Here is a 25,900-nt window from a genome sequence, read left to right on the forward strand (position 1 = left end):
GAACACAAGCAGGGGGAGTGAGAGAGGGAGAAGCAGGCTTCCCGCTGAGCAGGGAACCTGATGTGAGGCTCTATCCCAGGACCCTGGGACCATGACCCGAGCCGAAGGCAGACGCTTAACCTAACCCTAACTCTAACTGAGCCACCCAGGCGCCCCCCTAATTTGAATTCTTAAAAGCTTGACATAGGCCACATAATGGTTGAAAAGAACCAGCAGGCCACATTTGTAACCTCTGCTAAGGGTTTAGATCTGCCTGGAGTGAGGCCCACATGCATTTCTTCAACGTACTAATGATGGAAATGAATTAGACAGCTTCTGCTTTTGAGGAATTCACAGATTAGTAGAAAAGATAGACAATAATGATAAAATGTAATGTAGTCATTAGGCTCTCTCTATTATATATATAGTTATGCATACAAATGTTATATATATATATATATATATATGTAGTGTCATACATGTAGCTATAAAAGTGATCAACTCTTCCTGGGTACATCTGGGATGACATGATAGGAGGTGGCATTTGAGCCAGGATGTAGGAAATCAACAGTTTGGTGCATGAAAGGAATTTGGGGCCCCTGAAACTCCCACTGTATATGCAAATGTTAGATTTGCATTTGCTGTATATACTACTTTCTTCAGATGGTCACACTGATGGAATGCTGGCTGGACCAAGAGGGCAGCTCTAATATTCTATTTTCTTGATAGGTAATTGGGAAAACAAATATTCCTTAACCCTTCTGGTGGGTGTCTCATGTTTCAGGGTTAATAAAATAAGAACTCTAACCTACCCACCTCCTCCCAGGTTATCGTGTATTTTAGAGGCCTCAGAAACTCAGAGGTCACGTGGCTGGGAGCCCTCATCTTTGGATGAGGGCCTGAAAGGGAAATGGTATGTCTGAGGTCCCAGAGCCCATTAGAGGCAGAGCTTGAATTGGCACCCCAAACTCTTCCTGACCACCATGCCTCCCCCTCTACTATGCCTCTCCCAAGCTCTCTGCTTAGGCTGGTGTCCCTCCCTCCCCATCTCCCCTCTGCCCCTGTGGGTGGTCCGTTGCCCTGTTTTGGCCCAGCTCCTGCTGCGTGAGGAGGTTTGCTATCCTACTGAAGCTGATTCCTTCCCCCGTGCCGCCCCCCCACACCCCCACTCTCTTAATGGATCCCCGGCCTGAAATGCCTGCTACTGTGTTCCTTTGTCAGAGAGTCAGACTTGCTTGTATTCAAATCCCTAATCAACTGAATGCCAACTATACGAACTTGGACAACTTGTTTAACCTTTTTAATTTCTTAACTGAGGCTTAACCTTTGTAAGCTTCAATTTCTTCATCCAGGTACAAAGGGTTATAATGTTACCTACGCTGAAATGGGATAGGAAGGCATTGGAAGGTTCCAAGATTCTTGTGATGACAAAATGACCTCGTACGGGTAAAGCACTTAACTGACTGACCCGTAGACGTACTTGACAAGGATTAACTGTGGTGATGATGATTCACACAGTTCACAGACCACCGGATTGGGTTAAATGCCCTTCCACTGTTTTCCCTTACTGTCCTGTAACGTCTCTGTTATGATTACACAGACTTCATTGTGTTGTGATTGTGTCTTTCTCCCCTACTAGACTAGAACGCCTTCAGCGATTCCTTCCACAGATGGTTATTAGGCACTGTGCCAGGCACCAGGGATGGGTGGTAAACCAGGCGCTCTTGGTCTAGTGCAGAGTTCCAGAAGGCGTGCCAGAAAACACTGGTCCCTTAGCACCCCCCCGCCTTAGAGATTAGGGTCCATGTTAGTATTTTAAAGGCCCTGATGGGTCCTGTCGTAGAGGAACCCACTTACTTTGCCCAACCCAGCTTTGTGAGACCTAGTGAGTATTTGATGAGTAAATTTGAATCACTTACACATTCCTTTCAACTCTTCTGTGTGCTTTGGTCCCCAGCTCAAGAGGAGGTCCAAGTGGCACAGCAATGATTAGAGACCTTACTGGGAGTGAGCAGCCTCTGGCTGGATAGGGGCCCGTGGGCTTACCTGTCTGGTGCTCCCATGGAGACGGGAGGCCCTGGGGTGAACGATATGAAGCCCCACGGGCTGCAGCTGGTGCTGGAGGAGCAAGTACTAGCGCTGCAGCAACAGATGGCGGAGAACCAAGCAGCCTCCTGGCGGAAGCTGAAGAGCTCCCAGGAGGCCCAGCAGAGGCAAGCAAGCCTCGTGAGGAAGCTGCAGGCCAAGGTGAGGCAGCGGCCTTTGCAGGGAGGCAAAGAGAACACGGCCGAGCGCTAGGTGCTGAGGGGGATAAGGGTTCCAGGAGACAGAGCCCTGTGGTGGGAATGCCCCTAAACAGCCCCTCCTGTGATGCTCACAACTACTCCATGAGAGATCTGTCCTGTTGCTTTTAAAGATGGCGGTCACGAGGGCTAAATGAGCTGTCTGTGTTTGCTCTCCTCGGCTACGGCTAGGACCTGGCCCTGTGTTTTCTGGTTCCAAAGCCTCTAATCTTACCTCTCCAATACCACAGGCATAGAGAGAGTATTATTAACCGACCAAATAGAAACGACAAGATGTTATGGCCTTACCCCACTGTTATCACCCAGACTCTGTTCACAGCAGGTCCGCCCCAGATCCTCCCGGGCGTTTGGTTTGGGCTGTGTGTACCAGCCATGACCGTCACCCACACCCTGCTCTGTTGGCTTCAGGTGTTGCAGTACCGGACCTGGTGCCAAGAGCTGGAGAAGCAGCTGGAAGCCACCGGGGTGAGGGAGGCTGTTTTGTGTTCCCCGGAGTCCTCAGGGACTATACCTGTAAGGAAGGCCTTGTTTGCTGACTGAGGGAGGTTGGGGTATGATAAGGCCGCATTTGGTGGAAGCCTCTCTCTCTCTTCAGCCCCTGGGAGCTTTATCACACAGATACTTTCATTGGATTGGCTATTCCAGGCCTGTCAAGGTGCCAGCCCTTGGCTCTCTGAGGACAAAATGCAGCTTCAGGAGATTTAACCAGACTGGAAAGGGTGTGGAATCAGAGGGAAGAAATGCATTTTTCCTCCAGAAGGTGTCACTGTTTATCTGTCTTAGATGTGGGCCTCAGCAGGCCTAAACATGCCTGTGGCAGAGGATTTATTTGTGCCGTTGGCTGGGTAGAACTGGCTTTGAAAAACCAATCGCCTTTGTTCCAGCTCCCTCTCTGCACCTTCTCACGTTGCCCTCAGAAAAGTTCTCTCAGAGGAAGGGAAGAACCAAAACTTACTGAGCACCATTCTGTGTAGGCCAGGCACCGTTAGGCAGTCGTATATAATGACATCACTCAATCTATGAGGCAACTTTCTGAAAGGAACGGTGTCGCCTTCATTTTGTAGTGAAGACTGACTGTGTGGCTCAGAGAAGTTGAATAACTTCCCGAGGTCCAAAATGTGGGATAGTAGAACTCAAGGCCGTTAGTGAAAGCTCTATCTTACGCTTCTTGGGTTGAAAGCTCTTTTCACTACCCAACGCCATCTTTCAGGAGACGTCACTGGTCCACTTTTGGAGAAGGGGATGCAGTGGATTTACCTTCAGGATGGAGTGACTGAGAAAAGAGGCATATTGCTAACATAGCAGAGGAGGAATAAAAAGATAGCGGGTGGCTGCAGAAGGGGGCATCAGGGAATTGGTCTGAATGGTGTTCTCCTCGGAGGTAAATATGGCTTGTTTCTGTCTGGCTAAGGGACCAACCCCTCAGAGGTGGGAAAGCGTGGAGGAGCCGAACCTGGAGCAGCTGCTGGTCCGATTAGAGGAGGAGCAACAGAGGTGATCAACCCCAGGTTCTCTGGCGGGGGCGATTCTGGTGGCCCGTGGGTCGAGAAGGCGGAGGGAGCACCTACGCCCTGAGCGCTAACAGGGCTCAAACCACAGACCTCAGCCTTAACCCTCCAATTCCTGGCAATGGAAAATTCCAGTGTTTGTCATCTTACTCTGAGAGGTCCAAGGGTTGGATTAAGCCTTTATTTTGCACTTGCTCCTGCCCCTCCCCAGTGCAGGTGTGAGAGTCTAGCAGAGGTGAACACCCAGCTTCGACTGCACATGCAAAAAGCTGACATAGTGAATAAAGCACTTCGGGAAGATGTGGAAAAACTGACAGTGGACTGGAGCCGAGCCCGGGACGAGCTAATGAGGAAGGAGAGCCAGTGGCAGATGGAGCAGGAGGTAGGAGGAACAGGAGGGCTTGCACTCTGGGGCCTGGTCCGCGCTGGAAAAGGGTACCTTCAGGACCTGGATGGAAGCTGATCTGTTGCTAGGGTCCCCGGCCCTCCTCCCCGCTCCTGCTGGTGGCTTTGCCCTGCTTCGGCTCTCAGCTGACTTCTGTCCTTACCTGCCTCGTCGAGGTTTTGCTGGCAGGTGGCATGACACTCAGAGCAGCTCTGTTCCTGCCTGAGGGACTAGCTTCAGTTCTAGAAGGATCTGAAAGCTTACTGACTCCCCTCTTCTGGAGGTCTACATATCTAGATACTAAGGAGGTAGCTGTTGAAACCGAATGGGGAAGAAAGACCGGATACAGACCCTGGGGAATTTTCAGATCCCAGTGCCAGGAAACGAATGTTTCCTGAGCCTTTGCTGGGTGCCAGGTACTATGCTAGTCCTCACTGTAAGTCTGTGGTAATGATCGCGGTAGCAGCTGCTGTTTATCTTTTTCTAATCAGCTCGGAGGAGGGTCATATGCCATCTCAAACCCTTTGACCTCTTGACTACCACTGCTAGCTTTATTAAATGCTTCAGTGTGACCTGAATACAGACACCTGTTCATAAGCTATCTCCCGTAAGTCCCTCCTGCCCTCCCCCGAGTAGTCAGGAGGAATCCAGGACTCCTGTGCTGGCAAAAGACAGCCCTCTGCCCTTCGATATGACCTGGGTTTCTGAATACACAGTTCTTCAAGGGCTACCTGAAAGGGGAGCACGGTCGCCTTCTTGGTCTGTGGCGGGAGGTGGTGACCTTCCGACGTCACTTCCTGGAAATGAAGTCAGCTACTGACAGGTTAGTGTGGGGATAAGAAGGGAGGTTTGCCCCCCCGCCCCGATTCTAGACTTAGGACAGGGGGCTGCTGTGGAAGCAGGGGACAGGGGTGGGGGGGGTGGAGGAGTGGGTGGGGAGGGATGATGTTGTTGGATTCAGATGATTTTCCGCAGACCTGCTTCTCAGGCTTCACTGGGCCTGATCTCCATGCTCCCTTCCCCCATCCCCACTGGAGTCCGCTCTTTCCTTGCTTGTACTCAGAGACCTGACGGAGCTCAAGGCTGAGCATGTGAGGCTTTCAGGGTCCCTGTTGACCTGTTGTCTGCGCTTGACTGTGGGTGCCCAGTCTCGCGAATCCGATGGATCTGGGAGACTGGATGGGAGTGAGCCAACCCAGCTGCTGCTTCTACTAACCAAGACCCAGGAGCTGGAGAAGGAAGCCCATGAAAGGAGCCAGGAGTTAATACAGCTGAAGAGTCAGGGCGATCTGGAGAAGGCTGAGCTGCAGGATCGGTGAGATGGACTGGGGTCCTGGGAAGGGGTTGCTGAGGGAGTTGACTCTCATAGGGAGATAGAGCTGGTGCGGGTCGGGGGTTGTGAAGAGCGTTCCTCCCATCAGAGGGGAAGGAGAGATGCCAGACGGAGTCTGGCTTGGAACCCAGTGCTACATGGGGCCATGTCACTGCCCTCTGCCCTCAGACTATCTTACAGCTCAGTTTCTCTCCTGTGATTTATACAGCTAGCTGTGACTTTCATCTGTCAACACCAAACTACTCCCATTCGCAGAACAGCCAAGCTCTTCCATGCTTCCCTGCCCTGGTACATGCTGACCTTAGGCTGGAACGCTTCCCTCCCTTCTGCCTCCACCTTATCCTTTAAGGCATGGTTCTGAGAAGCCTTCTCTGACCTCAGTAGCCTGTTAAATTTCTGTGCCCTGGTGTAGTCTTTTGACCTGCTTGCTACAGCATTAATCTCACTGTTTCTCTCTGATTATTTAGCTTCTTATTTTTGATTAGGTTCTTTTTTTTTTTTTTGGATTATGACAAAATAGATTTTTTAATAATAATAGTAAGAAGGGCAGGGACCTAAGCAAAGAGCCCCACTTGAATTTCTGGACGGGCTTGGGCTAGGGTTGTGTCACCACCTATTGGTGGTGTATGTAAATAGCAGTTTGTTTTGGTTTGGGTTGGGAAGGCACTGGGAACATAAGGTCAGAGACCATGGCTTAGTAAGCACTTAGTAAGTGCTTTGCGCTTCATCTGCCATATAGTAACATTCAATGAATGTTTGTTGAAAGATACAATGATTAAATGAGTGGCCATACAGTGATGAAGGCTCTTAGAGATGGTACAGAATAAAATTAAGACTTTGAAAAAAAAAAAAAAGAATTTTAACTCCTGAATAACATTCGTTCAAGAAATATTTGTTTAGGGGCCCTGGCTGGCTCGGGAGAGCATGCACCTCTGGATCTTGGGGTCATGTGTTTGAGCCCCACGCTGGGTGTAGAGATTACTTAAAAAAAAAATCTTAGGGGCGCCTGGGTGGCTCAGTCGTTAAGTGTCTGCCTTCGGCTCAGGTCATGATTCCGGGGTCCTGGGACCGAGCCCCGCATCGGGCTCCCTGCTCAGTGGAAAGCCTGCTTCTCCCTCTTCCCCACTTGTGTTCCCTCTCTCGCTGTGTCTCTCTCTGTCAAATAAATAAATAAAATCTTTAAAAAAAAATCTTAAAAAAGAAATATTTATTTAGCTACCCATATAATACCAGGCACTGAGCTCCAGGATATAGCATTAGGTGACAGTTGTATGATGATTTCCCTGAACTTTTTTTTTTTTTTTGAAGATTTTTATTTATTTATTTGACAGAGAGACACAGCGAGAGAGGGAACACAAGCAGGGGGAGAGGGAGAAGCAGGCTTCCTGCTGAGCAGGGAGCCCGATGCGGGGCTCGATCCCAGGACCCTGGGATCATGACCTGAGCCGAAGGCAGACACTTAACGACTGAGCCACCCAGGCGCCCCGATTTCCCTGAACTTTAGTCAATATCATAGAGGTTGACCATAATCTCCCCCAAATTGCCCCTCCATTTTCCTCATCAGAGACCCTTGGGCTGGAGGGACGTTGGGACTGTCCCATTTGGCAACTCTGGTATTCTTATTGGCTTCAGGGTGCTTGACTTCAAGATCAAGCGGGGCCTGGAAGGGCCTGGTCCAGGGCTTTCCTTCAGCTCTCGGGCCCCCAAACACGAGTTCCAGCCTTGAGTTGTGGTAAATCCCTGCATGTGTCTGAGTGGCTTTTGACTCCTCCCCTTGCCCCCAGTTCAAGGCTATAGCATCATGTGGTATTCAGGGAGTGCAGGGGCTGGGGGTGCCCAGGGGTCTCTGGGGGGCTGCAGTGGGAGTGTCTGTTGGGGCTGGGGTGTGCTGCGTAGTAGCTCTGTCCATCTCAGTGGGCCGCCCACATGACAGTGTTGTGCTCTTCTCTTCAGGGTGACCGAGCTCTCTGCTCTGCTGACCCAGGCTCAGAAGCAAAATAAAGATTATGAGAAGATGTTAGAGGCTCTGAGAGAGACAGTGGAGATCCTGGTACATGACCCTTTGTTCTGGAAAGGAGTTGGGAGTGGGCCTATGGGTTCCTTGTCCTTTATGGACAGATGATGCACGATACCAGTTAAATATTCCTTGAATAAAAGCAAAAAAAAAAATGTTGGCTGAATCTCAAAATTAATTAACTCATTCATTTATTCATTCATCAGTAAATACTGTGTACCGTCCCTACTGTATTCCTGGGGAAACTACCATGACGTGCGCGTGCAGTGTGTCCTCATCAGAGAGAGTGGGCCACGCGTTATGAGGCACACTGGCAAAGGATGGGGATGTGTGAGAGATTCAAGACCTAGTCATATGGGAAACAACTGAGGAGTATGGCAACGGTCAGCCTGGAGAGAAAAGGGCTTGAGGAGGACATAATGGCTGCCGTCACAGATCTGCAGGACTGACAGCAGGGGAAAGAGTTGGCTTAGTTAACATTGTCCAGCCAGCACAGGCAGTGTTGGTGACCAGAAGCTGCAGGCTGGTAGAGTTTGTCTAGCAACGAGAGCGGCTCAGTAGCTGAGCAGTCTGTCCTGTGGAAGAGTGAGGTTTGTGTCCCTGGCTTCTCATCTGCCAGAGATGTTACCAAAGGGACTCTGTAAGGTTGGGCTAGTTAAAACCTCTGACTTGATTCCACATTTCCTTTCGTTTCTAAGAATTTTCAGATCTCTCTCTTTAGGCAGATCCTGAATGACCATCTACATGCAAACCTCTAGTCTTCTTATCCAAGCCGGGATCAGCGGGGACTCAGAGTTATTGATACCTTTTTGGTTCCTTTTGGTCAGAAATTTGCAAATTCAAATGTCCACGGTGCCCAGATAATGCCAAAGAGTGCAGTGGGTTCAGTTGTAAGGATTCTGGTTGTCCAGCACTGTCATAGTTAGTTTTGAGTACAGTAGAGGACACTTGATCTCAATATTAAGGAAACGATGAGGCGTCGTAGGGACCATGGGACCCCAAAAAATACATGTCTCCTCTGAAGTTGAACAACCCATTGTTCAACCTCAGGAAATTATTGCTGTGTAGGAATGGGGGCTGGTGTGGCCCATCTGTTAACTTTTTGAGGAAAGCCAGAAAGTCAGCATTTCTCAATTCACAAAATCTCTTGAAATCTCTCAATTTATAAATGTCGGTTCAAGTTTTGTGCAGGCCAAAGAAAACATTGCTGCAGGTCTGTGTCTTCAGGCCTTCACTAACAATATGATCAGAAGGAACTGAGGACATCTTGACTCTTCAGGTTCATTGCCAGCTCCAGGGCTAGGGGTTTCTCTGGTCTAGCCTTAGGTCTCCAGCATTAATTTGCTGTTCGGAGACAACTGCCATCCTCTCTCCTATGATAGCTGACATTGATTATTTTCTTTGTGCCAGGCACTGTGTTCAGTAATTTACAAGCATCTTTTTCATTTAAGCCTCAACACAAACCTGTGAAGTAGTTGCTGTTAATTACTCCTTTTTTTAAGAGAAAAGAAGCTCAAAGAAGCAGTTGCCTAAGGTTGCTAAGCTAGGACGTGATAGAGTAAGAACTCCATTCTAGGCAATCCAGTTTGGAGCTCTGATTCACTTACTCTGAGCTCTTACTCACCACATCACACTGTCCTCAGAGTCCTGGGACAACAGTAGCATTCACGTGTGGTCAGGGAAAAAGTAGGGTTGACCAAAGAGACAGAATGAGATTCTGGTTGATTTGGGGCCTGGAACGGTAAATACTTCCACAAGTTTGGCTCACAGCTCTATCTTGTTCCCTGTTCAGGAGGCAAATCATGCAGAATTAATGGAACGCGAGTCATCTCTCAGCAGGAATGCCCAAGAGGAGAAGCTGTCTTTACAGCAGGTGATCATGGATATAACCCAGGTACTGGTAAGCCTTCTGTTTGTGGAAACCGGGTCATGGCTTACGCCTCCGCAGGCCTCAATGTCCTCTTAGTTGTGCCTAGATTTCCACAATCTGAGACGTTTGGGCTTAGGGTCTTTGAGGAATGAGTTCTCGGGCGCCTGGGTGGCTCAGTTGGTTAAGCGACTGCCTTCGGCTCAGGTCATGATCCTGAAGTCCCAGGATCGAGTCCCATGTCGGGCTCCCTGCTCGGTGGGGAGTCTGCTTCTCCCTCTGACCCTTTCCCCCCTCATGCTCTCTCTCACTCTCTCTCTCTCCAATAAATAAATAAAATCTTTAAAAAAAAAAAAAAAGAGGAATGAGTTCTCTGAGTGTGTCTGAAGACTGGCACCCTAAGGGATAGCTAAGCATTCACATGCTGGCCCCGCCTGCTGGAACAGGCCCTCTTCCTTATTGCCACCTGCAAGTCTCAGGCCAGTGGCTGGATTCTGGTCTCTGTTACGTCAGTATCCTCTCCTTTCTTCATTTCTTCATTTATTATTACCTCAGAGAGTGCTCTAGCCTTGTTGCTAGTCCTAGGTTTGGGTGACCAAAGGTGAGGAGTTGGAGGACGCAATCCTTTTTGCTCTCAGATACCCTCCTCCCACCCGCAAGGGAGAGGATGTGAGAAGGAAAACGTCAAGTTTGTCCAGGATGTAGTGTTAGTCTTCCGTGTGGACTCTAGGCCTTGGTCAGTAGGGTAGCGACTCTGCTGTATTGGGTTTCAGGTCATGGTGGAAGAACGGGACAATATGGCCCAAGGCTGTGGTCAAGATTGCTCCTTGGAGTTGGACGCTCGTGGCTTCTCCTCGCAGTTTGATTCCCAGGACCCAGACAAGGCCCTTACTCTGGTGCGTTCAGTGGTGACTCGAAGACGCCAGGCTGTGCAGGTGAGGACCCCACATTCCTCCTCAGCCACGGGTGTGGGTGTCTGAACTGATCTGTGCCCCAGGTACCCTCCTCTCCTGGACTGCCCCTTTCACTATGTTGACCAGTTATGAGGTGTTTGGTCAACACTCCCGAAGTGCTCTTTAGAATCTCCATGTCTGCCCAGTTGTGCTTGTGGCTAATGGGCACACTCTGTGTGCCCAGTGGTACGCTTCACTTTGCATGCCATCTTCGTATAGCACTACACAAAGATAGGCAACCAGAGCCCTGGGAGACCATAGGTAAGTGTCCCCGACTCTGAGGGTCCCAGCCACACTTAACCATCTCCGTGACGGCCCCTTACCGCACATCTGAAGATGATGGACCCTGAGACTCCAGGCACCACAGAAGTCCAGTAATCTCTGATCCTCTGTCTTCTCGACTGGCCACATCTCTATTCTTAGCTCACCCTTGTACCAGCCCTCAGCCCCGTCGCCCAGCCCCACTCTCAGGCTTCTGACACCCCTCCTTCACTCTGCCCTCTTGCTCACCATCTCACTTCTGTCACTCTCCCTCCACAGGACCTGAGGCAGCAGCTTTTGGGCTGTCAGGAAGCTGTGAGCTCCTTGCGGCAGCAGCATAATCAGTGGGAGGAGGAGGGCGAGGCCTTGAGACAGCGGCTGCAGAAGCTCACCGGGGAGCGTGACACTCTGGCAGGGCAGACCGTGGACCTCCAGGGAGAGGTGGAGTCTCTTAGCAAGTGAGCAGCGGGCTGTTCATCCCCCCCACCTCCTCCCCGGCTCAGTCCTCCTCCAGCCATTTACCCACTCCCTGCACGTTTCTGGTTGCCTAACCCTGCTGTCCCTGACACCCAGGGCTATCTTGCTTTGTGTTCTGCTTATTCCTGCTCACTCACTTTGGGGTCTTTTGATGATTAAAAAACAGCAACAACAACAACAACAACAAAGCAGTTTCCTGCTCTAAAGGGAAGATGAGATTTTTAAAAGAAACAGACACCTCTCTCCTTTGATCCTGTGATGTCTGCTTCCAGGAAGGATTTGAGGCTCCAAGGTTTCTGCTCATCTGTGGTCTCCTTGTTCCAGGGAGCGAGAGCTCCTGCAGAAGGCCAGGGAGGAGCTGCGGCAGCAGCTGGAGGTGCTGGAGCAGGAGGCGTGGCGGCTGCGGAGGACAAACGTGGAGCTTCAGCTGCAGGGGGACTCTGCTCAGGGTGAGAAGGAGGAGCGGCAGGAAGAGCTACACCTGGCCATCCGTGAAAGGGAGCGCCTGTAAGTGGGCCCAGCCCCCTCCTCCCTGGGGCTTGGTTTTCCCTGCAATCCCACACCCTCCTCCACCCATTCCCAACTCGAAGAAAGTGGAGTAAATTGAAGCCTGGCGTGCAGTGGGTTCACATTAGCTTCCTGCCCCTTCTTTCGCAGAAAGATGAATACAGGAGGTTCAGCCTGGCTTTTCTGAGCACTGCTAAGGGCTGAGACACCGCGGGGGTACAGAAACAAATAAGACACAGGCCCTGATCTCAAGCAGTTTGTAGTCTAATGGGGAAAACAGACAAACAGCAAACTGTGGCATGAGGCCAAGTGAAGTATGAGTGAAACAGAGCTTCCAGCTACGGCCTTTGGGAGCATGGGAGTGACAGTTAATAATTGAAAGTCTCATGGAGGAGAGAGGGTGGCCTTTGAGCTGGGCCTTGACATATTTTGATTGGTAGAGAGTGGAAGAGGGGCGAAAGGGGCAGATTAGCAAAGAAAAGGAGGTTCATGGCATGGTCAGAGTAGGCTAGGCTGGCTGAAGGGTAGGATTTATCCCAGGTGGTAATGGGAAATGAGTTGGTCAAGAAAGGGAATTTCAGAATCAAGAGACCTAGCGAATCTATGAATTCCTCTATATAATGTCATAGAAAAAACAAGGACTTTCGAGCTGGCGAAAGCTTGGTTAAAATTATGGCTCCGCCACTTGGGCAGATTATTTTAGTTGTGAAATGGGGATGTTAGTATTTACCTTGAAGGATCACTGGGAAGGCTAGAGCGCTGTTTTGCAAAATGCTGGCATAGAGCCTGGCATGTGGTAGGTCTTCAGTAACTGGTAGCAGGGACTGTGTTCTTCACCTCTGGTAGATCCCCATCCTCTCCTGCACTCTTGCTCCTTGCAGCCGGTAGGCACGAATAATGGAATCTTGGAGGACTGCTATAAGGATCATGACTCATGCAAGGAATGGTCTCCCCTGTACCAAGGAGAAGAATAGACAACCCACAAAGATAATTATATGTTAAATTTAATTAGTGTGAATTGAGCACACATTTATCAATATTTATTATGATCTGAAAGTCAAAACTATTTAAAAAACTATTAAACTATTAACTATTTAAACTATTTAAAAAGACGAACACAGGGGTGCCTGGGTGGCTCAGTCGGTTAAAGCACCTTTTCGGCTCAGGTCATGATTTCAGGATTGTGAGATCGGGCCTTGCGTCGGGCTCTGCGCTGGGCATTGGAGCCTGCTTAAGAGTCTCTCTGTCCCTCTCCTTCTGCTCCTCCCCTTCCTTCCTTTCTCTAAAAACTAAATAAATAAATAATAGACAAACACAGAGATCCTCCTCTCTGTTTCATCCATCCCATTTCCCTTCCTTCTGTAGGCAACCACTTAAATTGCTTTTTTTTTTTTTTTTTAAGATTTTATTTATTTATTTGACAGAGAGATCGAGAGAGAGTACAAGTGGGCAGAGAGGCAGGCAGAGGGAGAGGGAGAAGCAGGCTCCCCGCTGAGCAGGGAGCCCGACGCCGGGGCTCGATCCCAGGACCCTGGGACCACGACCTGAGCCGAAGGCAGCCGCTTAACCGACTGAGCCACCCAGCCGCCCCTTAAATTGCTTTCTTGTTTATCTTTCCAGGTGCTTCATGCAAATACTTGCATATATTCTTTTTTATAACTAAATTTTATTTTTTTTATTTTAAGTGAGCTCCACCTCAACATGGGGCTTGAACTCATGACCCTGAGATTAAGAGTTTCATGCTCAACCGACAGAGCCAGCCAGGCACCCCTATGCATATTCTTATTTCTCCCAACGTCTGGCTTTTTTCACTTAGTATATCGTGGAGGGCTGGTTGGTTTTTATTTTTTTTATTATTTATTATTTTTTTTTAAAGATTTTATTTATTTATTTGAGAGAGAGAATGAGAGAGAGAGAGAGCATGAGAAGGGGGAGGGTTAGAGGGAGAAGCAGACTCCCTGCTGAGTAGGGAGTCCGAGGCGGGACTCAATCCTGGGACTCCAGGATCATGACCTGAGCCGAAGGCAGTCGCTTAACCAACTGAGCCACCCAGGTGCCCGGCTGGTTGTTTTTTAGAGACCTTCTTCATTCTTTTGCATGGCAAAGGTAATCACACTCCTGTTACCTTTTGGAGTGTGGCCACTCCCTGAGATTGCCCCCAGCCTCCTCTCCTTCCTATCCTAGTCAGGAGTCGCTGGCGGGCCTGGAAGCCAAACAGTCAGAATCGCTCAGTGAGCTGATCACTCTTCGGGAGGCCCTGGAGGCAAGTCGCCTGGAAGGAGAGCTGCTGAGGCAGGAGCAAACAGAAGTGACTGCGGCGCTGGCCAGGGTGCGTGGGCCTCCACCCCTCGCTTGCTGGGGGTGGGGAGGGGGGCTTAGAAAGTTGTGTTTCTAGGCAAGGGGCATGCAGCCTGCTTCATTCTTCACCTTCCCAGCCACGACCCTTCGTATTCCCTGCATCACTTACTCACCTCTGCTTTTGGCTTCTGTCCCTCCTAATGTACTCTCTACGTTGGGGTCAGAATGGTTTTTGAAAGTGTAAATCCGGTGACATTGGTCTCCTTCCTGTAACCGTTCAGTGGCTTCCGAGCTGCTTGGGGACACGTTCAAAGCCCTTTGCATCTGCCCCAAACTGCTTCCAGCCTCCTCCTCTCTCCATATCCTGTGCTAACTCCCTGTTCCACCTCAGCTCCTGCCACCCAGCACTGATTACATCCTCAGCTTCGCCCTGCTCTTTCATGACTCCGCTGCTTCTGGAGTCCTCCTCCCTTTGCCTGGACTGCGTCTTTCCTCTCCCTCTAAGCACAAATTCTTCCTCCTCTCTCAATACCCACCTTCATTGCCAGCTCTTCTACCAAGCACTTTTGATTCCCCCAAACTGAATAAACGCTTTCTTTGAGTTTCCAGAGCACTGGGTGCTTACATTGTCTACGAAGTCATTGCAGTTCTAGTTGTTTGTACATCCTGGTGTCTGGTGCTTCTGTACTGTGAGCTCTGCTCCTACTTCTCGATGATTGAATGAGTGAATGAATGAGGGAAAACTTGTTTCGAATGTAAGGGAAAGAATGGTCTGATCTCTGTACCAGGACAGCAGCAGGTGCTGGGGACGTGAGCTGCTCACCGTGGTGAGGGAGCTGGCACAAGACAGTCCTTTAACTCTCTTTGTTTTTAGGCAGAACAGTCCGTTGCAGAGCTGTCGAGTTCTGAGAACAGCCTGAAGGCTGAGGTCGCCGATCTTCGGGCTGCCGCTGTCAAGCTCAGTGCCTTAAATGAGGCTTTGGCCCTAGATAAACTTGGATTGAACGAGCAGCTTCTCCAGGTGAGCAAAGACTTCTCTGATCCAGGGCGCCTGGGTGGCTCAGTTGGTTAAGCGACTGCCTTCTGCTCAGGTCATGATCCTGGAGTTCCCGGATCGAGTCCCGCATCAGGCTCCCTGCTCGGCAGGGAGTCTGCTTCTCCCTCTGACCCTCCCCCCTCTCATGTGCTCTCTCTCATTCTCTCTCTCTCAAATAAATAAATAAAATCTTTAAAAAAAAAAAAAAAAAGACTTCTCTGATCCACAGGGTAGGTCTGTGCCCTGACAGAAGGCAAGCCAGTGACTGATAAAGCTGATGCCTATGACAGGGGAGAGTCTGTAAGAGATTAGCCCAAGACAGATCAGCTCCCACATATGGTCCCGAAATGAGCAAAAGGAACATTGGTGGTGCAGAGGACAGCCAAGACTATAAGGCCTGAGCTTAGCCATTAAAAATAGTCCTGTTTCACACCTCCGGCAGAACCACCTTTGGGCTGTAGAGTAAAATCACCAGGGCCCATGTCCTCTGGAAGGAAGACTAGGTGTTTAATCCCATTGCATGAGATAACAGCAATCACCAGAAAAGGATCTGCTGAAGAGCCTACATCTCAAAGAATCTTCTCTAGAGGTTGCAAATTTAACATGTCTCTTCACTACTCCTGTTACCTTGAGCCCTAGAAATGTTTCAGATTCCCTTTATTCTGAATTCTATGAGAGTAGGGTTTTTGCCTTTTTAATCACCATGCCCAGCATCAACCCATCCAGTACCTAGAATACGACAGGCACCAGAGCAAATGAACGCATGGTCCCCCTCTCGTATAAGGCCCTCCTGTGTTCCTCTTTGGAGAATAGAGTCTCATCTCACTTGGATTTCTGTCTTAGCACTTGATCCATAAACTGTAACCATTTGTCCTTGACGCCTTTCCCATTTTGACCAGTAGTTAGAACAGGAGAACCAGTGTGTGTGCAGCAGAATGGAAGCAGCAGAGCAAGCGGGAAACGCTTTGCAGCTGGGCCTGGCAGAGGCCAAGAGGAGCAGGGAAGCCCTTCAGGAAAGGAACACTCACCTGGAGGCTCAGCTGCAGAAGGCGGAGGAGAGCGGGGCTGAGCTGCAGGCCGATCTCAGGGGCATCCAAGAAGAGAAGGAAGAAATTCAAGAGAAACTAAGTGAGGTGAGAAGACAAAACTGATTCCATCACACTAAGGTATCGAACGTACTCATCATAAAAAATGAGAACTCTAGGGGCGCCTGGGTGACTTAGTCATTAAGCGTCTGCCTTCGGCTCAGGTCATGGTCCCATGGTCCTGGGATCAAGCCCCGCATTGGGCTCCCTGCTCCACAGGAAGCCTGCTTCTCCCTCTCCCACTTCCCCTGCTTGTGTTCCTGCTCTCACTGTGTCTTTCTCTGTCAAATAAATAAATAAAATCTTTTAAAAAATAAAAAATAAAAAAAAAAGAAGGGTCAGAGAGAGAGGGAGAGAGACACTTAAGCAGACTCCGCACTGAGCCCGGAGCCAATGTGGGGCTCAGTCTCACAACCCTGAGATCATGACCTGAGGCGAAACCAAGAGTCAGACACTTAACCGACTGAGCCACCCAGGCGCCCCTATTCCTCCATCTTTTACCAAAATGTCTAACACATAGCAACAACTCAGTAAATTTTTTTCTGAACCAGTGACTCAGCTCAAAGGTCATCTTTCTCCTCTACCAAACTTCTCCCTGCCCTAAAAATGATAATCTTCCTTCCCAGAGTCTCTTTCTCAGAGACTGATCAGTTTCTTCCTGTTTTGTGTGTCTTACTACTTAGGACTAAAAGCTCCTTGAGGTAGTTCTCTTGCAGCCCTAACACACAGGGTCTTGCACAAAGGAGAGCATGCTTCCTGGGCTGGAAGTTCTATAGGTTGATGCAGGAAGTAGTATTTGTATGAGCAAGCAATCATCAGGACTCACAGAGCTGGGTCCAGAAACTCTGAAGGGCCAGTGGCCCTAACGTGGTGATAGCAACCCGGGGGAGATCCTGCCTCCGCTCTGTATCTTGCCTATTTCTTCCTCTCAGGCACGTCATCAGCAGGAGGCAGCCTTAGCTCAGCTGGAGCAGCTGCATCAGGAGACAAAGCGACAGGAAGAAGTGCTTGCCCGGGAAGTCCAGGAGAAGGAGGCCCTAGTACGGGAGAGAGCAGCCCTTGAGGTGCGGCTGCAGGCTGTGGAGCGAGACCGGCAGGACCTCTCTGAACAACTACTGGGGCTCAGGTAGGGCCCAGACCCAGTTCGGCCAAGGGCAGAGGGAGCATTGTGAGGCAAGGGGTAGCCAAACTAAGTTCCCTGCCCAAAGTATATGGGTCCTAAATGAGTTATGAGTGTATAATTGCCCCCTAATTTCTCTGAGTAGTCAGTACTTAGAACCCAACTCCTCTTAAGGAAAGTTAAAGGGCTTGATGGGTAAGAACTCTTCCTGATTCCTGAACCTGACAGCTCAGCCAAGGAGCAACTGGAGAGCAGTCTGTTTGAGGCCCAACAACAAAATTCTCTGATAGAGGTCACCAAGGGGCAGCTGGAGGTCCAGATTCAAACGGTCACTCGCGCCAAGGAAGTCATTCAAGGTGAGACCCCAACTGGGATGGGGACACTTCATTCCATGGGGATGTGGAAAGCCAGGAAGGCAGTGGGAAGTTATCTGAGGTCCTTCCCTAGCCAGGCCCAGGGCCTCCGCAATGGGAGTTGTTCCTGAGATCTGGGGAGAGGGGTGAAAGGAGGAGGGCAGAGGCCTAGTGCGAGATCACCTGTGTCTGGCATCTCAGGGGAAGTGAGGTGCCTGAAGCTGGAACTGGACACCGAGCGGAGCCGGGCAGAGCAGGAGCGGGAGACAGCATCCAGTCGGCTGGCCCAGGCTGAGCAAGAGGGGCAGACTGCCCTGCAGCAGCAGAAGTCCGCCCATGAGGAGGAGGTGAACCGGCTCCAGGAGAAATGGGTGGGTCATGGATGTGGCTGGGGACAGGAGAGGCAGACATGGCCTCCCTCCCGTGAGTACTCCACCTGCTGACTCTTGGGCCAGATATTGCTGCTTTTAAGAGTGAAATCTGAATAGGACTAACCTAGTCACCAAGATGCAAAAATCCAGTTTCTAGCTGTAAATGAGTAATATATGGAGAACCCTGAGAACAATTTCTGACATAGAGCAAGCTCTATATTTGTGTTAGCTGTTATTGTTGTTGTTTTGCTATGTACAGAGAATTAAGCATGGATTCTGGGATTTAGGATTGTTAAACTGGCCCCAGGATGTAAAGGGAGCAGAGGAATGCCTTGGACCCCTTCTTGCCCAATTCAGAACTGTATTTCTTTTGTCTTTTAATTATGTAATTTAGTCCATTTGCTTTGATTGTCACTATAGGTATATTTGGATTTATTTCCACCATCCTTTGCTATTTTTCCTGCCTTTTTATATCTTTTTGGGGTGGGGAAGTCACCTTTCTTAACTTCTTTTAGAGAGTTCAATTGGATGATTAAGTTGTAGTCTTTTCTCAGTTCTTTTTTTCTATTACTTTGGATGGTATATTCTCTAATTTTAAATTTTTTTTAGTTGTTTCTTTTAATATTTAAAAATATGTACTTAAGGGGCGCACGGACGGCTCAGTTCCCAGGGTCCTAGGATCGAGCTCCGTGTCGGGCTCCTTGCTCTGTGGGAAGCCTGCTTCTCCCTCTCTCTCTGCCTGCCACTCCCCCTGCTTGTGTGCTCTCTCTTTCTCTGTCAAATAAATAAAATCTTTACAAAAAAATACGTACTTAATAAAATCTCAAGTTAATCGGTATGTTTACCATTTTCCTGAATGACACAGGGACCTCAGAACATTTTACCTACATTCGCTCCTCCTGACCCATATACTCTTTTATGCAATGTGTTTTAACTAGTTTTTTAACACCATAAATTATTTTGACTTTTTGTTTTATACAGTCAATATTTGTTTAGATACACTGAAAAAATGACGTTTTTTTACACTCATCATTCCTCCTTGCATATCAGACTTTCTATTTAGATTTATTTTCCTCCTTGAAATAGAATTTCTTTGGTGAGGGTCTGTTGGTAGTTCATTGTCTGAAAACATTCCATTTTACTTTTATTCTTGAAGGATAGTTTCACTGGGTATAAAATTTAGGATTATTGTTATTTTCTCTTAACATATTGATTATTCATTTGTTGGTATCAAGAAGACCCTGATTAGTTGTGTGTCAGACCTTCTTACGGTAACCTCCGTGTATCTTAACTCTTACATTTTTCATGTTCATTTTTCTTTTTCTATATTGTGTTGGAGATGATTTTTTCAGATCTCTTCTCACTAACTCACCTTTCAGCCATGTCTAATCTGCTATGTAGTCTTTTTGCCAAGTTTTAAATTTCACTTACTAAATTTTTTTTTTATTTCTAGACATTCTATTTGGTTATTTTTTCAAATCTTCTTGGTCATGTTTTAATCTCTTTTCCCTATTTTATATCTTCATCCTCTCTTTTATTCTTTCAACACATGAAACATTTTTATGCTGTCTAATAATACCAATAACTAAAATCTTTTTGGGCCTGACTCTGTTGTATGTTGTTTCCATTGGTTCTCACTCATGTGTTTTGTGATTCTTGACTCTGAGCTCGTGTTCCTTAGAAATTTTTCTAAGGCCTAAGAACTTTTCATTTTCTAAGGCCTCAGAATCCTTTTAGGCCTAAGGTGAAGGAGTTTTTCTTCAGAAGATTTGCTTGCATTTCTGTTAGGAATTTCCTAGAATAAGAGGAGGACACTGTTGTTATCCCCATTTTTATAGATGAGGAAACTGAGGCATAGAAATATGATAGAAATTAACTCAGGTCACTTATACTAGTAGTGTTGGATTAAAGGTTCTAGCATCCCAGAACTACCTTAAAATAAAATTTTAAAATAAAATGAAGTAAAATTTCTGTTGAAAGTGTTTGGGGTCACATTTAGGCCCTGCACCCACATGAAGACCAGGTTGTGGTTGACTTCTTGAGGGAGATTTTTTTTTTTTTTACCCTGTGCCAACGTTGAAACAAACAAATGTTCTTGCTGTTTCCTTCTGTGGGGTTTATTGTTTTGTTTTCTCTCCTACTTTCTCTCCTTTTTTCTTCCCCATTTCTCTCCTCTTTCATCTCTCTCTCTCTCAAGTTTATCCTTCTACTGAGAGCACTATAGCCCAGAGATAGGCAAGTTTTTTGTAAAGGGCCCCGTGCTAGGCTTTGTGGACCTTATGGTCTCTGCTGTTGTACAAAAGCAGCCGTAGACAATATGTAAGCAAATGAGCATGTTTGTGTTCAAATAAAACTTTAAGTGTGGACACTGAAACTTGAGTTCCATATAATTTTCACATGTCACAAAGTCTTTTTTTTTTTGTTTCCACTTCTTTTTAACCATTAAAAATGTAAAAACCACTATTAGCTCACAGGCCATGCAGCAACAGGAGGCTGGCCAGATTTGGCCCACATGCCATAGTTTGTTGACCCATGGTTAGCCCTTCGGGGGTCCAGCTTTATGTGGGAATCTTCTACTGGACTCCCCACCCTTGTCTTCTGTTTTCTTTTCCCCACGTAGCATTAAGGTGAATTTTCAAGGTTATTAGGTATAGCAGATGCCTCCAGGAGAAACCCAGTTCTGTGCTCATTTACCTCTTTGGGTCACAAGTCTTGCTTTGATTTTTAACTCCTGTGAAATTCCTGCTGGCTCACTTATACATTAAAACATATATTTAATATTTTATCCAGTATTTTTTGCCATTTTGCAGCCAGAGGGTTCAGAGATCTTGTTTGTCAAGTTTCTAGAAATGGAAGTTGACTTGTGCCTTGTGCGTATTTGTGATTTGACTCTTTATTACAAGGCAGACTTGCTGGAAAGATGGCGGCCGGAAGTTTGCTTGTTTGGGAATTATGTGCCTAAAGTAGGGGAGAATGGGCAGCAGAGAACCAATCTGCTTCCTCAGTTCATAGTTATAACATCAACTGTGGTGTGATTGATTTAAAATAACAGATATTTGTAACTTATCTTAGGGAGAATTGCACTTGAGAAAAGACTTTTTAATGTATCATTTGATTTTTTTTTTTATAAATCTCATTTGATTCTCATGATATTTGATGAGATAGGTAAGGCAGGAGTTAGCAACCTCCCTTTATCGATGGGGAGACAGGCCAAGAGAGGTACCAAAGACTCAGCTGGGGAGTGTGGACCTTCTCTGCTCCAGCCCCTCTCCTGCCTCTTCTCCTCACCCACCGGGTTCTAACAGTGCTTCCTTCACGTGACCAGGAGAAGGAGCGCTCCTGGCACCAGCAGGAACTGGACAAGGCCCTGGAGAGCCTAAAGAGGGAGAAAACAGAGCTGGAAACGAGGCTGCGGGAACAGCGGGCAGAAGCCGAGGCCATCCGGATGCAGAGGGAGGAAGAACGGGCAGAGGCGGAGAGCGCCCTCTGCCAGGTGGGAAGCTGGGGAGGTTGGAGCTGCGACTCCCTGTACCTCTGACCACTTCCTTTTCCACTCCCAGGGGTGCTGCTGCAGGGGGCTTCCAGAAGAGAAGTGCCTGCTCCCTTTGCTGCTAGTGAACAGGGTGGCCCCCGCGTTAGCTGCAGGGCAGACAGCATGTCACACTTCCTGAGGGAGGGCCGGTGCTCGCCACATCCTGTCAGCTCACAAACCAGGGACAATCTTGGCACTTCCTGGTTCTTAACAAGCAGGTCCAGACCTTCTTTGGCCCTCACCACCCTCCCCATTTGCTGGAGGAGCCCAGAGCAGCTAGAATGTGTTTGCGGCCTAGTGGGTGAGCATGGTGACCCCGGAGGCAGCAAGCCCTTGCCTCCCTGCCCCTCCACAGATGCAGCTCGAAACAGAGAAGGAGAGGGTGTCCCTCCTGGAGACGCTGCTGCAGACCCAGAAGGAGCTGGCAGATGCCAGCCAACAGCTGGAGCGGCTGAGGCAGGACATGAAGGTTCAGAAGTTAAAGGAGCAGGTATGGAGGGCGGTCCCGGGCAGGGAGGAAGGGTGGCGTGACCAGCCCTCTGGTGCTTCTGTGCACCAGGTTCTGGGCGAGGTGCCACGCCAGGACAAACATCAAGGTGTGCACAGCAGGGAACGTGACACCCGTGGTCCCTGTCCTCAGAGAGCCTGCGTTCTAGTGGCAGAGCAGACGAAAACACGCAGATAGAGAATACATGAGCTAATCGCAGGTGGTAAGAGGTGCTGTGAGGGAGATGGGTAGGGTGAAGTAATAGAGAGTGAGTCACAGGAGGCCACTTTGAACAAGGTGGTCGGGGGTGGGGCTCACTGAGAAAGTGACATTTGGGCCGAGACATGAAGGTTGACGAGCCAGCTGCAGGCAGCAGTAGAGATGAGCTCTGACAGCATTATGCTTCAACGGGTGAGTTGTGTGATACTTGAACTGTATCTCAGTAAAGCCCTTTTATTTTTATTTTTTTAAGATTGATTTGAGGGCGCCTGGGTGGCTCAGTCGTTAAGCGTCTGCCTTCGGCTCAGGTCATGATCCCAGGGTCCTGGGATCGAGTCCCACATCGGGCTCCCTGCTCGGCAGGAAGCCCGCTTCTCCCTCTCCCACTCCCCCTGCTTGTGTTCCTGCTCTCGCTATCTCTCTGTCAAATAAATAAATAAAATCTTTTAAAAAAAAAAAGATTTATTTGAGAGAGAGAGAGAGAGAGAGAGAGAGAGCATGAGCGGGGGCTGGGGGGCAGAGGGAGAAAGAGAAGCAGACTCCTCACTGAGCGGGGAGCCCGATGTGGGGCTGGATCCTAGGACCCTGGGATCATGACCTGAGCCAAAGGCAGATGTTTAACCAACTGAGCCTCCCAGGTGCCCCTTAGGAAAGCCCTTAAAAAAAAAAAAAAAAAGAAGCCAACTATTTGAAGAACAGTTTCAGCAGGGGAAAGAGCCATCGTAAGGGCAGTGGGACAGACAGAAGGGTCTCGGGGGGTGCCAGGACAGAAAGGAGGCTACATGGCTCCAGCGGGAGAGGCTCAGGGGCGAGTGGAGAGGGATGCAGGAGCCCAGGAACCCTTGGTCAGCCATGGGAGGAGCTTGGAATTTGTTCGAAGGGCATTGGGAAGCTGTTGGATGGTATTTAAAAAGCAGAGTGGGACGTGATTTACTACATGTATTTTAAAAAATACTTTAGCTGCTGAGTGGAGAAGTGTGTGTGTTGGGGGGGGCATGCGTGCAGGGGCTGGTGGCATGGAGTGGGAGTAGGGATACGCAATGGGAGCCTGCTGCAGTGGTCTGGGTGAGGGACTGCTACTCAGGGGCCCTGATGGAGAGAGTCGGGGTGAGCCAGCACGCTTTGGGAGGGAGGAGATGGAATAGGAGGTAAGGGTTGAGGTGGCATCGTGGAAACGGGGTGGATTGCTGGGTCCTGCCTCAGCTTTTGCCGCCAACCCCGTTGAAAAGCCAGTACTTACATGACAAGACTTTAAGATGCAGGCCCTAGTGGGAGCTTTCTTCTGCTCACTGTGGTCTTCTCCCTTTGCAGGAGACCACCGAGATGCTGCAGACCCGGCTCCGGGAGGCTCGGCGGGAGCTGGAGCAGGCAGGCCAGCGGAACAGAGACGCCCTTGCTGCCCTCCAAGAAGAGTGCGGGGCCCTGCAGCAGGCTAAGATGGACCTGCAGGAGCAGGTGCCTCCTTCTCTCTCCCAGCCCTGCAGCCCTCCCCGCAGCATAGCCAGGCTCTCCCGCTCCTTCTGTAGGAAAGGGGAGTCCTGGCCCTGCTTGGGAAGGAGAGGAAAACGGAAGGGTGGTTAGAGTAGAGCACATGCCCTTGGAGCCCCGGGATAGTTCTCTCTCCCTGTGTGACCACAGAACTTAGATTTTTCTTAGGCAGCCCCGGTGCCCATCATTCTCCCCACCCTCCCCAGAGACCCAGGTTGCTTTTCCTACTCTCATGGCTTTTCCTTCTCAGAATCCCATATCAGCTGGTGTTCTGATTGGTTTTTTTTTTTAAGATTTTATTTATTTATTTGACAGAAAGAGAGAGCACAAGCAGGGGGAGCAGCAGGCAAAGGGAAAAGCAGGCTCCCCGCTGAGCAGGGAACCCAATGCGGGGCTCGATCCTAGGACCCTAGGATCATGACCTGAGCTGAACACAGACGTTCGACCGCCTGAGCCCCCCAGGCGCCCCTCTGATTGTTTATTTTAAAAAATACAATTACTGGGGCACCTGGGTGGCTCAGTCGTTAAGCGTCTGCCTTCGGCTCTGGTCATGATCCCAGGGTCCTGGGATCGAGCCCCACATCGGGCTCCCTGCTCCGCGGGAAGCCTGTTTCTCCTTCTCCCACTCCCCCTGCTTGTGTTCCCTCTCTCGCTGTGTCTCTCTCTGTCAAATAAATAAATAAAATCTTTAAAAAAAAAAAAAATACAATTACTATCCACTTGCCCATCACTTATCACTTTGCCTTTGGGTGGTTATATGCAGCCAAGATTTTGATTTGTTCCTGCCTTTACCCAGCAGGCGTGAGACTGGGAGACAAGGGTGAGGCTGAATGGTACTGGGGACGGGGTGCTAAGAATAGTGTGTAAGCGTTGGCGGAAACCCCTGGAGCACTGGAAATGGGCCAGTGACTGGGACCTCAAAGGACCCTGGAGCCCTGGGTGAGAAGCCTCCCCGCCGCGGGCCCCCTGTCCTTGACCCTCGTGCGTTATCTTTCCAGGTGGAGGACTTGAAGTCTCAGCTGGTTTCCAGGGATGAATCCAGGAGGCTGGTGGAGCAGGAGGTTCAGGAGAAGCTGAGGGAGGCCCAGGAGTATAGCCGAATGCAGAAGGAGCTGGAGAGAGAGAAAGCCAGGTAGGCTGGACAGGCCGTGGAGTAGGCTTTTTTGCCTGTCTAGCTACTGTGGTCACTGTGAGGTGGACAGTTCTTTGCTCAGGTAACCAAGCCTCTCATGTCTCCAACCCTGGACAGTACAGGTGGCTGTGTGGAGAGGATGTGGTCCCCGTAGCTTACACTTCATCCATGTAGTATATAAATACTTAGAGAACACATGTTAGGCACCTGGCAGTATGCCAGGGGTTGGGGATGGCCCCCCCGCCTTGGCAGAACTTATGGTTTTGTGGGGAAGACATTAATTAAGTAATCCCCCAGAGAAATCATTGCAGGTTATGTTACATGGTGTGGAGGGAAGAAACAGGATGCTGAAGTCAAAATGCAGAGTGGGGTTGTACTTTATTTTTATTTATTTTTTTTAAAGATTTTATTCATTTGTCAGAGAGAGAGGAAGAGAGAGAGCACAAGCAGGGGGAGGGGCAGAGGGAGAAGCAGGCTCCCCGCTGAGCAAGGAGCCCGATGCAGGACTCGATCCCAGGACTCTGGGATCATGACCTGAGCCAAACGCAGACACTTAACTGACTGAGCCACCCAGACATCCCATGGGGTTGTACTTTAGATAAGATTTTAGGGAAGGCCTTTCTCAAGGAGGTTGCATTTAAAATGATCACTGAAGATGAACTGGAGCCAGCCAGGCAAAGGGGTGAGGGAGAGCTCTGTGGCAGGAGCAGGAATCTCAGTGGGCCAGAGGCGGATCAGAACTCAGGGTATTTGGGGACACTGGAAGCACTGTGTGACCAGAGCCTGGTGAATGAGGACGGGTGTGTGACCTGGGCAAGTCTGTGTCATTCAGGGTTTGTGGGGCACGGCCAGGAGTACGTAGTTTAGTTTAGGTTTAGTAGGAAACCACTGGAGGGTTTTAAGCAGGGAAATTGACACGATCCAGTTTATGATGTATCAGAAGAGGTAGTGATGGGCAAGAAACCTCAGGAGTGAGGGCGCCTGGGTGGCTCAGTCGGTTAAGCGACTGCCTTCGGCTCAGGTCATGATCCTGGAGTCCTGGGATCGAGTCCCACGTCGGGCTCCCCTGCTTAGCGGGGAGTCTGCTTCTCCCTCTCCCGCTCCCCCCCTTGTGCTCTCTCTCAAATAAATAAATAAAATCTTTAAAAAAAAAAAAAAAGAAACCTCAGGAGTGAGATACGGCCATCCAGGT

At 49.2% G+C, this 25,900-nt stretch overlaps 1 protein-coding gene across 1 annotated transcript in view; it reads left to right on the forward strand.

Moving 5' to 3' along the window:
* Window positions 1-2,040: 2,040 nt before the first annotated feature.
* CEP250 (centrosomal protein 250) overlaps window positions 2,041-25,900 on the forward strand; it is a 38,799-nt gene continuing 14,939 nt past the window's right edge. The window contains exons 1-21 of the mRNA XM_021689106.1: window positions 2,041-2,226; window positions 2,691-2,747; window positions 3,694-3,776; window positions 4,007-4,172; window positions 4,892-4,998; window positions 5,239-5,490; window positions 7,462-7,558; window positions 9,315-9,416; window positions 10,163-10,324; window positions 10,883-11,061; window positions 11,405-11,587; window positions 13,772-13,916; window positions 14,760-14,906; window positions 15,824-16,054; window positions 16,939-17,132; window positions 17,355-17,482; window positions 17,681-17,850; window positions 21,176-21,343; window positions 21,738-21,872; window positions 23,400-23,543; window positions 24,575-24,708. Coding sequence (XP_021544781.1) covers window positions 2,041-2,226; window positions 2,691-2,747; window positions 3,694-3,776; window positions 4,007-4,172; window positions 4,892-4,998; window positions 5,239-5,490; window positions 7,462-7,558; window positions 9,315-9,416; window positions 10,163-10,324; window positions 10,883-11,061; window positions 11,405-11,587; window positions 13,772-13,916; window positions 14,760-14,906; window positions 15,824-16,054; window positions 16,939-17,132; window positions 17,355-17,482; window positions 17,681-17,850; window positions 21,176-21,343; window positions 21,738-21,872; window positions 23,400-23,543; window positions 24,575-24,708 — 3,170 coding nt within the window. The remainder of the gene's footprint in view (window positions 2,227-2,690; window positions 2,748-3,693; window positions 3,777-4,006; window positions 4,173-4,891; window positions 4,999-5,238; window positions 5,491-7,461; window positions 7,559-9,314; window positions 9,417-10,162; window positions 10,325-10,882; window positions 11,062-11,404; window positions 11,588-13,771; window positions 13,917-14,759; window positions 14,907-15,823; window positions 16,055-16,938; window positions 17,133-17,354; window positions 17,483-17,680; window positions 17,851-21,175; window positions 21,344-21,737; window positions 21,873-23,399; window positions 23,544-24,574; window positions 24,709-25,900) is intronic.

Source organism: Neomonachus schauinslandi, chromosome 10, assembly GCF_002201575.2.
Source record: "Neomonachus schauinslandi chromosome 10, ASM220157v2, whole genome shotgun sequence".
In the NCBI taxonomy this organism is placed as follows: domain Eukaryota; kingdom Metazoa; phylum Chordata; class Mammalia; order Carnivora; family Phocidae; genus Neomonachus; species Neomonachus schauinslandi.